The sequence below is a fragment of the Leucopleurus acutus genome (assembly GCF_964270905.1).
Source record: "Leucopleurus acutus genome assembly, chromosome: 5".
Taxonomy (NCBI): domain Eukaryota; kingdom Metazoa; phylum Chordata; class Mammalia; order Artiodactyla; family Delphinidae; genus Leucopleurus; species Leucopleurus acutus.
The window spans coordinates 45,009,448-45,022,198 of NC_139147.1; the positions used below are offsets into that span (position 1 = coordinate 45,009,448).

At 32.6% G+C, this 12,751-nt stretch overlaps 1 protein-coding gene across 4 annotated transcripts in view; it reads left to right on the forward strand.

Annotated features, from left to right (window-relative positions):
* EPHA6 (EPH receptor A6) overlaps nt 1–12,751 on the forward strand; it is a gene marked incomplete at its 5' end in the record, with an annotated part of 855,070 nt that overhangs the window by 46,617 nt on the left and 795,702 nt on the right. For all 4 annotated transcript variants that reach the window (XM_082840129.1, XM_082840131.1, XM_082840130.1 and 1 more), the window contains one exon: nt 223–287. In XM_082840129.1, the coding sequence (XP_082696255.1) occupies nt 223–287 (65 nt within the window). The remainder of the gene's footprint in view (nt 1–222; nt 288–12,751) is intronic.

Here is a 12,751-nt window from a genome sequence, read left to right on the forward strand (position 1 = left end):
AATTAATTTATAACCACCTTATATATTTTATATTTACTCAATATTATTAAGTATTATATATTAAGATTTAGTACCTACAAATAATTTTAAAGTAATTCAACTTATTAAAGCTAATACGATGAATAATACTAAAGGTCGTTGACATTAATGATTTAAATAACTGGTTCATTCTTATGTCAATTGAGAAGTTCATGCAAGTTTTTTTGTTTTGTTTAATTCCAGTTGTGTTGCTTGATACAACAACTGTGCTGGGAGAGCTAGGATGGAAAACATATCCATTAAATGGGGTAAGTTTAAATATCTTTTAAAATTGTTTTTCTTGTTAGGTTTTTAGGGTCTGTTATAATAGTTAAAGAAAGAAAAACAGTGTGGTTTTGGCTGTATTAAGTATGAATTTTAGTGTATAAATTAGATTACATAGGAAAGATTAAAATGCGATTAGAATTGCTAACCAATGGGAATGATATATAAAATTCTTTGCCTTCTTCTAAATTAGTAATTGTTCTTTAATATAGTGTTTATACATAGTAGTATTAGAATAGCTATCATATAAATATTTTCTTTAGAAATAAAATTTTATATTCAAGACACTTTTTTTTTCTGTGTATATGCTTGTTAAATTTGGTAACCTCACTGAGTATTTGTGCATAAACAAACTTTAGATTATCATAGCATAAGTGTATTTTCCAGATACTAACAATTTGGTATTCATTAGAAAATATGAGTCTGCTAAAGCAGTATGTGTCTTTTGAACTTGGGAAAAAGATACATTATGATCAGGCTTTTGTTAGCTGAGTGTAGTTGCTTTTGAAAGGCTTATAAGAATGTATAATTTATTTACTAAGTACACTTTTCCAGGTACTGACATCATTTTAGCTATGGTTGTACTTGACTTTTTATATGTTTTGATATATTTTGCATCATTTTCACAGTGTATTCCTACTACTTTTTTTATTTCAAGCTAAAATAAGAAGGGTGGTTTGTGCTGCTTTTTACCTAGATTTTGTCTATTTAAGCAAATCTTCAATAATGGAGGTAGTCAGCTGTTTTCAGATATACTTTGGTTAGCTTTTCTTCCTTTTTTTAGAAATTGTATTTTTCTCATTCATCACATTCTTCCTTGATACTTTTTTACATTGCTTTTTCTGTTACATCTACAAATTTAAATCTGAAAAAAGTTGGTTGACCCAAAATTGTTTTATATTTTTAGAATCATTCCAGCAATGCTGTTTCAATTTGACTTTTATATCAGCAATTATTCAACAGTTATTCATTAAATGTGTATTTTCAACTAAAAATTCCTATGAAGAGTTTAATCTTTCTGTCTTTAACAGGTTATTTATTTATTTCTATTTGTTTGTTTATAGACTATGGCTTTATTTTTTCTGAAATTTAAATTTTATTCTTACATAGCACTCGTCAAACCATTTCTGAGAATGTATCTTTTAAACTAAGATTATGCTTTTACTTCATTATCTTATTTTCATTAAAATGAATAAACATCAGTATTCGTTGAGTGTGTTAGTTTATCACAATTACTTTCAAGAAGTGAATGAAACTTCTTTTTTGGAATACCCTTTCAAGATATATACATATCTCGTTTTCTCAGTATATGAAGTAACTTATAAGAACTTACAAATATTAAGTAGTTTATAAGCCCCACTTTTTCATTTTCTGGAAAAAGAATGACAAAAATATTAGCAGTCATACTATCACTGACCTCATGTTGTCATAGCCAAAGAATCATGTGAGGAACAGAAGGAGTTGTGCTCTGCTCTAGTGATTGTGTTTGGCTTGATCAGACTGCATTTCTTAAAGCAAACTGGTAACCAGGAGACACAAGGACTTACAGAGTTACAAATAAACTTACTGCTATTGTTCTTGTAATGATTTTGTCATAGGTGTTATGAAATGGGGAATTTTTCTACTTCTGATTTATTATAGAGAGAGGGCAGAATTGTTTGAAAAGTGATGCTTACCTCATAGTTTTCTATTTTCCGGACACTGCACTAAGAATTTTATCCTTTTTTTCACAACGGCCCTATGAGGTATGTCTTAGTTTTCTTTCCCTGTTGGAGAAACCCAGTTTTAAAGACGGTAAGGAACAAAATTTACCAAGAAGTTATAGGCCAAATAGTGAGTGATGGATTCCAATTCAAACTAAATTATTTCTGACTCTAATACCTGTATACGTATTATGGTACACTAACAGAGAGGAACATTATGAAAAGGCAATTACTTATGTGTGCTGTTTGCATAATTGATTCAGATTTTTTATCCCCTTGATAAACATACTACTAAACTGAGATACACATTTTGGGCACCAGCCAAGAATGAACAAGAGGAAAGAGAAAGAAGCAGGGAAGGAGACTACAGTAGAAAATAAATATGATAGAATAAGGTAGAAAAGGAAAAGATGGTTAAAAATTCATTGAGCATTTACCATATGCTAGGCTTTGTTCAAAGCACTTTACTCACATGAGTCCTAGAAATCAAGTATAAATTTTCCTTATTGAAAGATGTGAAAATTGAGCTTCAGGTATATTAAATAACTTCTTCATGGTCACAGAGTGAGGAAATAATGCAGCAAAATTTCTAAGCCAAACATATTTTAATCTTCACATGTATTTCACAGTAGGTGCTTTTTATTTCTTTGAAGATTCTACCATGTAAAGATAAAGGGCAATGAGCAATGCGTATAGACTACAGAGGGAACAATAACACATGGATTCAGACATTCAAAAGTAAATTGAATACTCAATTACCTTGGAATAGGCTATTTGACTTTTAGATTATCCCCCCAAATAATAATGCATATATGGCAAGTGTCAGCAGTAGGCATACTTGAAAATAGGAGCACATGGACATATTTTATAATAGATATGGATAAAGCTTCATGAATTAGATAAAACAGAGGTGAACCAAGGGAAACAATAAAATGGATAGATGACATAAGTAAATTTTAAAGAAAACATACAACTTAAATTTCTCTTTTAATGAAGAGGATAGATTACAGACAGGAATAGAGCTTTACTTAGTGCTATTTGTAGTTTAAAACAAGTGAGGAAATAATTAGTAAGGATAGAAAAACTTTGAAAACAATCTTCTAAAAATGGCAAGAATGAAAATCATCTAGACATCATAATTGATTAAATAATTTAAAATCTATAGGAACTGTAAACCAGTGTATAACATTTAAACTACCATTTATACCTGTGTATTAAAATTATAATTAAATCTATTTGAAATTGTGTACTTTTTTAAGGTTCTCAGGTTTTTTGAGCCATGCTAATTTGAATGGCCATTTTAACTAAAGTTGCGTTTTCTCAGAGACACTACTTCAGTTGTTTTTACATATATGTCATGGGTAGAAAAGACAATAGATGATATATTTGACAATCTTATGATATAAAGTATATTTGGTGCTTCTCTGAATAAAGTATTTCCTAGGAGTAACTTTCAAATCGATAAAATTTTCTTTCCATAAAGAATTGAACTAAGAGATATTTTTGAAATCATATAATGTATGATTTATATTATGAATCATATAAACTATATGCTTTAGTAAATTAATTCATAGTGGTTTTAATTTTTGTTGATTTTTTTTTTTTTTACTAAAAATACCTATTGCACCCTTAGTAACATGCTGATGTAATTACAAGAGAAGGCATTCATGATGTGCCTGTAAACAAAACCATTACTGGTTATTTGAATATAACATAAGCACCTCTGGTTAGCAAATATGGAAAATAGATGAATAGTTTTGAGCAAATGACTTTTTAGGCTTGCAAAAATTAAAAGAAAATATATTTATTTTCTTGCTTTTCAACTCATTTTTGCCAACATCAAAAATACACTTTCTTTTTTTAAAAGTCATGTCCAGAATTCAATGTAACACATTTCTCTTGTTCCATGTATTGTTTTGCAGTTTGGAAATAGGTCTACACAATCATAAGGCCAAAGAGAGTATCTTCAGGTAGTTTCGGGTAATGTTTTGTGAAAGAATAATAAAGGGAAGGATGAATTCTGCTTGAGGAAGATTGGTAGTAGGATGTGACCCATCAGCTCTTTCTTATAATCTAAGGAATCACATATGGTCTGGAAGAGAGGGTAGAAGGCACCTTTTAGGAAGAGAGAATAGCTTGAAGACAGGCACCGAATTCTTAAATGTATTCATTAAGTTTTAGGGACGTTGAGAATAATTTGTGTGGCTGAAGAGAAGGGATGTGGTGGGAAATAAGGCTACAATTATAGGCTAAGCCATACTGTAGGAGACTTAGAATTTCAGTGTCTTAATTGATTTACATAGTGTGTATCTCAGCCCCTTTAAGTAGAAGTACTTTCTGGATTTGCTTAAACAATCAAAAATTATTGAAGCTTTCTTTTGTTTAAGACAATAACATAAATCCTTGGAAATGCAAGACACCTTGGAAAATTGTTAGCAAAGGATGTTCAAAATATAGGTGTTCTTATTGATATGTTGAGAACAGAGTGAAGTTGAATAATTATATTTGTATAGAGTATGGAGCTTGGTTTTAGAAAAGAATGAATACTTCAGTGAATTTGGGAACCAGTGGTTATACTTCTTAACACTGTGCTCTCACTGTCTAATGTGAAGAATTTTATATCTACATAATTCGAAACTGTTAAGAACTTTATCCTGTAAGTGTCCCTTCTATCCTTTATCTGTCTATGTACTACACTAAGGTAATAAAATTATGATGATCTCGTGGAGTAGCTAACAGAGTGCCATGATAATCAATGAAAGAATGCTGCATCAATAAAAATTTTTGCATAGCACTATAGAAGTTATGTGAATACTGTAAAAGTGTTTTCACAAACATTAAGTTTAGGCATATGCCCTGGATTTTCTATTTGCTATTAGTAACTAATAACTGGTTAATACTAAATCTTACTCTGTGCAAAACTGAAGGACGTATTTCAGTTTTGAAAATCTCCTGGGAAGGAAGCAGCTAATCTTTAAGAATTGATGCTATTTTAATGCTAATGAGAAAAAAGAAACATGAAAGACATGGCTCAGGCAATAACTTTGTACAAAAGAAACAATTAAAAAATATATATCTCCTGAGTTTGTTCTCATAATCTGAAAATCTGTGAAAAAAATTATATAAATTTTCTTGACACATTAACTCTCATGTTTACTCCTTTTCTTTGATATTTTTATTTATTCAATTTATTTTTAGCCAACATATAACATTGTACATGAAAGAGAATACAGTAAGAGGGCTTGTAAGTTAAATGTGACATTCAAAATCCTTAATACCCATTACATATCAGTCCCTATTCAGTGCCACACAACCGTGGGGGGTTGTCATATTGGGGCATCTTGGCTCAGTATTAACTCTGACTAATAAAAAGTAATTGCTGTTAACCAGAAAAATAAAAGACTTTTCATAATATAAAAATTGGATTCCATGATTAAAAACTTATATTGTTTCCTTTGAGCTTTAGTAGTTATATTTGATACTTCTTAAAATTTAATAGCCATATGGCTTTTTTATTTAATACTGTAATTGAAAAGATAAGTGACTTATTTGGGTAGCCACATGCTGATTTTTAAAGGTACTTATACCTGAATAAAACCTGTTAGTTAAAGCATAGTATTTCATAATCATAATAAGTCCATAAAATATTATTTAATTTATTCCTAAAATTATACATACTTAATGTTGATGAAAAAACTTGATTTTTAAGCACCCTATCAACTCAACTGAAATATTTTCATCATTATTTTCTTTTATAGTAATATTTTTAGGAAGAAAATGAAAGATTTTCTTGTTCCAGATTTTTTTCCCCACTCTCCTCTGTTGGTTGCTACTGTACAGTAGATCAGATCTAGGTTGCAAAGTTGTAGCAGACACAGATATATGCACTTCAGTATTCAAAATCTAACTTCCCTTTCAGCAGTGAAGTATGCTTTAACAAAAATTTAAGAGAAAAATGAACGTTAGTAGGAAGAAAAAGTGCTATTGGATATTAAGTTGCATTTTATATTGATTATGACAGAGATTGGAAAACTTTGCATTTCTCAGATGCCAAATATTGGTTTCAAATGTATATTATATGTATTTTGTGCATGTTGTGACTTAGATGATCATTAGGGTTTGAATAATGCAAGATCATACAGGGTATATGATCTTACCTGTTAAATATAGTGAATTAGTGTTATGAAATTTACCCTGAGATAGAAAAAAGGGATACAAGTCATTCATGCCTAAATAAAAGTTATGAGTGAACCTAACAATTCAGTCATTAATGATTCTTATAATGAAAAAACTAATGATTTTTATAATAAAAGAGGCTTATATTGCAATTAAACTGTGTAGAAAGCTACTTTATTCCATACGTCAGAGCCCATTATTTCCTAATATCATTGTTCCAAAGTTGAAAAATCAAAGGTAGAATGTGTTTATGATAGAGAATGGAATACCTACTAATACTGATAGTTAATTTCTGTATTTCGTATAGTAAGAACCAATTTATCATAGTAGCTTATTTTAGTGCTGCATTTTTATTCATTTTGTAGTACATTGAAATTATCCAAAAATACATGTATGTGTTTGAATTCTGAAAATATTTATGAGGTTTAGTTATAATTTCTGTTAAAAATAGATGTGTCAGTTATTGTTTTCAAAACTGATATCTAGATAGTTTTCCTTCTGAGAAACTTCACAACATATGTGGTAATTTTCTAAATATCCATCATATTAATTCCAATCATATTGTTTCACATTTGAAAGAAATTGCTTTTCAGTTTTGAAAGTTTCTATTGTCCTATCCCCAAACTCAGAGATCCTTGCCTTAGTTATGTCCAGTCTGTTAATGAGCCCATCAGAGGCATTCTTCATTTTCCATTACATTGTTCTTGATCTCTAGCATTACTTTTTGATTCGTTCTTAGGATTTCCACCTCTTTGCATACGTGTTCTTACATGTTGTCCAAGTTATCCATTGAAGCCTTTAGCAAATTAAAAAAATCCCTGGTCTGATAATTCCAACATTCCTGACATATCTGACTCTGGTTCTGATGCTTCTTCTCTTTAAACAGTGTTTTTTGCATCTTGTAGTTTTTAATTGGAAGGTAGACATGATGTGTGGGTAAAAGGAACTGAGATAAATAGGCCTTTAGTAATACAGTGGTAAGCTGTGGGGGGAGAAAAAGTGTTTTATAGTCCTATAATTAAGTCTAAGGCTTTTGGTGAGCCTGTACCCCTGGACTGTGAACTTTACCAGGGCTTCTCAATTTCCTTTTTCCCCCTTAGGTGGATGGACAGGATGGCTAGAGGGAGTTGAAGTTAGGTATCTCCCTCCTCCTACATGGAAGCCTACAGCTGGATAGAGCTGGGTATTTTCCTTTCCTCAAGTAGGTTAGGCTCTGTCAAAACCCCAGCAGGCAGGTAGGGCTCTGGTAAAGTACTTTTTCCTTAGGGCAGGCCTTGTTAAGAAGAACCGAGTGCTCTGGCATATTTTAAAGTGGTTCTTTTACATTTACAAGTGTTATCAACATTGTATAGTATATAAGTGGCTGAAACATTTGCTTAAAGAGTTTCACAAATTATGATTGTACTTAATTTTCTCTACCTTCTGTTTTTATTCAATGAACTGTCTGAATTTTTCACTTTCTCATCACCTCAATCACCACTGGTAGCAGTTGGCTTTATTTTCAAGTCCATTTAATCTAAAAAATGAATCAAGCTTTTATGCCTTTGATTACATGACATTACTGCTGCTATTCTTTCAATAAAGGGAGACATCAGAGTTGCCCATGGTGTGCAGTTTGAGTAGTAGACCATGACACTCCCAGGAGCTTATAGAAATTTAGTTCCACATATCTTGGCTTCACAGGAGACTTAATGTAAGTTTCTAACCCCAAACATTCAAATTGTTAATGTCATGGGTCTGCAATAAAAACTGTGCTTAAGCATTTTATATATTTTTCATTTAATCCTAATAATGCCTATGTGAAGTAAGTATTATTAGCATCATTTTACAAATGAAAAAGCTGAACCTGAGAAAAGTTACATCACCTGCCCAAGTGTGTGGTGACATTTAGCTGGTACTAAAGCCAGTGTCATCTCAATCCCAAAACCAGGATTGTTAGTGACTCAGCGTAACATGGATTGATTTTCAACATTGTGATTGGTGCTATGGAGAGTGTAAAATAATCTATACATTCGCTCAAATGCAATCTTAATCTAGTTACAGAGTTATTGCAATGATCCAGATTTTGTGTCAAAAGATATGTGGTTACTGAGAAGTGCTAATAAAAGATTAATTCATCTTTGAAGACCAAAGGATATCCCAAAGCTAAGAATGGTTAATTACTAAGTACAGTTGTTTAGTTAGTGGCATAACAATATTTGGTGCATGTTTAGATTGTTTACATATTTTTTCTCTTAGAAAAGAACTAAGGAAATATTCCTCTAGTGTATTTCTTCTGAGTCTGTTCTTTCCTGTCTCATTTTTAATAAATGATTCTTTATACATGTCTGTTATTGACTGTAAGCTAATGATTCTTTATACATGTCTGTTATTGACAGTAAGCTAGAGTAGTCCAACACAAAACCCAAAACATCCTTGTCGAAATAAGTATATTAGAAATGTTATAGAAATTAGAGAACACAATTAGAGAAATGTTAGAGCTTGTCCTTCTCACACCATCTTCTAAGTAAATTGACCAAGAGGCTTGTTGAGGGATTTCCACTATGGTTAGTGCCCAGATGCCCTATTCCTTCAACCATAACTTAATGAGACAAAGGTAGACACCTGGCTGAAAGACATCCAATTAATTGGCTAATCAGCTACCTGTCTCTCTCTCACATATGATTTCCATAAATTGCTAAAGCAATCACATTCCTTTTTAGGAATTTAGGATTTCTAAGTTCAGAGCTGAATGGAAATGGCAATCAGAAACTTCTGCCGTAAAGATTCACCAAAAGATTCATGCATGGAAAAGGAGTAGAGCAGAGGGGCTCTGATTAACCAGAATCACGTGCAAATAAAAGTTCTAAGAGAACAGAAAACAAAACAAAACAAAACAGTAGTTGAAGGGCAACCAGTCAGTAATAAGAGAATGGAGAACATAGCACATGCAGAGATAAAAACATGAGAAAATGTAGAGTGGGGTAGTCCGTACTTCCAGAGCTGACCAGGTTACTGCTAAATCTCCAGGTGCAGATCTTTAATATTTTAAAAATAAATTCCGTTTGCATGAGCTACCAAATTGTAAAGGTAGATTGTAAACTTGATGATGATGACGATGATGATGATGACTACGATGACGACAGGAGAAGAAATAGGAGACGGCACTATATTGAGTTCGACCAGAAAACGTGAAAAGCCATGGAAGTTAGAATTCCTTCAGGATAATACAGGAACATGAATCATCCAGAGCTATAGGCCTTCTTTTTTTTTTTTTAACATCTTTATTGGAGTATAATTGCTTTACAATGGTATGTTAGTTTCTGCTATATAACAAAGTGAATCACTTATACGTATACATATGTTCCCATATCTCCTCCCTCTTGCATCTCCCTCCCTCCCACCCTCCCTATCCCACCCCTCTAGGTGGTCACAAAGCACCGAGCTGATCTTCCTGTGCTAGTGCTATGCGGCTGCTTCCCACTAGTTATCTATTTTACGTATGGTAGTGTATATATGTCCATGCCACTCTCTCACTTTGTCACAGCTTACCCTTCCCCCTCCCCATATTATAGGCCTTCTTTTATCAAATCTTGCATGGGTAAATGATCTCCCCTGCATGTGGGCAATCAGGGAAACAGGTGAATAAATATACATAGTTTATTAGAGCCCATAAATTTTTAAATATTTAATACCTGAGCAACTATGAGATGTGACACTTCTCTCTGCTGTATCTCAGAATATTCCTTCGTGTATAGCAAACCCTACAAGTAAGTAAGTAAGTAAATGGCTTTCTGCCTTATTTTTCACTGGTTGAAAGAACATGTATTGGATAATGATGAAATTAATTCTGTGGTAAGGAAGAGAAGTAAGAGAAAAGCAGATAACAATGAATTAGGAAATCAGAATTGAAAGTATTTACTGACATCTGTGAATATGTAATCAGCTTATATTCTCAGGGCAGCTGAAAAATAAGTATGTATGCTATTCATTTTCCAGTATCCCCACTGTTCTTTAATGTATAGTCTTGAAGGTGTCTTCTCGTAAACATATCTATTTTTAAAGATATGGGTTACTTTAAGCCATTACCCTTGATTTACATAATATAGTCTTTTCTTTATTCTATTTTTTGCACTGTTACTTATAAAACTTTAACTTTGTCTCCTACTTCCGAGAGGAGTTTCCAGTTGTCCTTTTAAAATGAACTCCCAAATTGTATATTCTAAGCTAAGATTCTGGTTTTATCAGAAAGTTCTAATTATTTTAACTATAGTCATTTCAAATATTTATAAACCATTTCATTCATAAATGAAAGAGTCTATACTCAATCCAAAGCAAGCACATACAAAGTTAAATTCTCTCATGAAACCCTAAAGGATTATTAGTGAAATACTTAACAACTAAATGAAATATAGTAGGCCAAGTATTTTTATAAATTTGTTTGTATTTTAAGTGATTGACTTACTCTTATGCCCCATAACAAGTCACCAAGTCCTGTTGATTCTACCTCCTAAAGCTCTTTTAAATCACTCTTTATCATCAGTGCATCAATCTGGCTCCTCATCATTCTTCTCCAAATTACCATGGTTGTGTTTTAAATTATCCACTTGCTTTGGGTCTTCTCTGGCCCCTTCCACCAACCTTTCCAATCCATCCTTCATCTTGCTGCCAGAACTGATCTTCTAAGGTGAGGATCTGATCCTGTCTCTACCCTACCTAACCCCTGCTTCCCTTACCTATATCATTTAACCTGTGACCCATAGCTGCCTCTCCATTTTTATCTTCAGCCACTCCATCTTCTACCTTTTACCAAAGATACTTTTGTGTTGATAATTTCTTCCATGTTAGTAACTTGCTTCCTCTTATCTCTGGATATAAGACAGTGCTGTTGAGTTTATCTGGAAAGTTCTCTTACCAACCCCCACCTTCTCTGGCTTTCTCTTACTTTTTTTTTTTTTTGTAAAAGCAAAGACGATTTTCAGTCTTTTCTGGGAAAACTTATACTGCCAAAGATTGAATTAAGAATCTTTTTGGGGGAACACCAGGAACTCAGTGCATATCACAGTGTTTATCTCACAATATTTAAATGTCTGTCTCTTACTAGATTTTTTTTTTTTTTTTGCGGTACACGGGCCTCTCACCATTGTGGCCTCTCCCGTTGCCGAGCACAGGCTCTGGACGTGCAGGCTCAGGGCCATGGCTCACGGGCCCAGCCGCTCCACGGCATGTGGGATTTTCCCGGACCAGGGCATGAACCCATGTCCCCTGCATCGGCAGGCAGACTCTCAACCACTGCGCCACCAGGGAAGCCCTCTTACTAGATTTTAAACTGTTGGAGGAATGGATTGGGTGTGTCAGTTTGAGTTAGTGACTACCATATGACAGATGTTCAGTAAAAGTTGGTTGGATAGCTAAATAGATGTACAAGTAACAAATTATTCTACATACATATTGGTTAAAGGCTGTATTTTGCAACTCTCATTGGAGCTGGAACAGTTTGTTATTAACTTTGGGCATAATCAGATGTGACAAAAATACTAAATGATTGTGAAAATCGAACCCTTTTCTTATTCAGGATTGGTTTAGAGTACGGGTAGAAAAGTGTATATGTTTACTCTCATTTTTGTATTTTAGAGAATCCATTCATTTTCTCATTATCAATTTTCTCACTAAAATTGAAGTTGAAAGGTGGGTGGAAAAGATATTTACCTACGAAATAAAAAGACTATAAAAGAGCTTATAAGCTATTTAAGCAACACCAATCAAGACATAATAGACTTTCAAAGAATTAATGACTGGTTTAGGGCAGTGGATGAACTGAATCACATCTGGGAAATATTAACCCCAGACGGTTATTAGTACTGCACCTTGTTATTAAGATGAGAATAAAAAATAGACCATGTGGATTTTTAATGGTTGATAGATGGACTGAAAATTTTAGATAATTTATACTAACCAGTCAAGCTTTCAAAAAGCATAGGTCAGCATTAAATGTTAAATAGGTTTTGTACTCTGAATTCCATGCAATTAGTATTTTGAACTAATGTACCATAGTAAGCAAAATAGGTTCTTCAAGTGGATTGACTTTATTTTAGCAAAAAAAACCTGTTGTGCTCATAAATGTGATGCTTAACTTAGTCTTCATCTCCCCCATAATTAGGTAGCAATGTATACCAAATATTTCAATGCAATTAAAAAAGTCTTTCAAATAAGAGAATGAATCTAGGATTTAAATCTAGGATTTAAAATATATAAAAAATACAGACACACACACGTATATACATAGATACACACCTATATATATGCATTCTGCAGAAATGTGTCATTTGTCTTTGAGCAGATGTTAACAAATATAATCAGAAATTCTAATGTAGCTGCATATATTAGAACATCAAAATAAAGGGGGGAGGGTGCTAACTAAAATTAAAGTGTAGCTCAGTGACTTCCTTTATGTTGGAATTTTTCCAAATGAGTTCCAGAATTCATAAATATTTTGTGAATGCGCTGATTGACAATGTGAATGATGTTATATAAATCTCCACAGCAAGTTTTGGCCTCTCAATTTATATGATTTGGTAATTTCTCCCTTT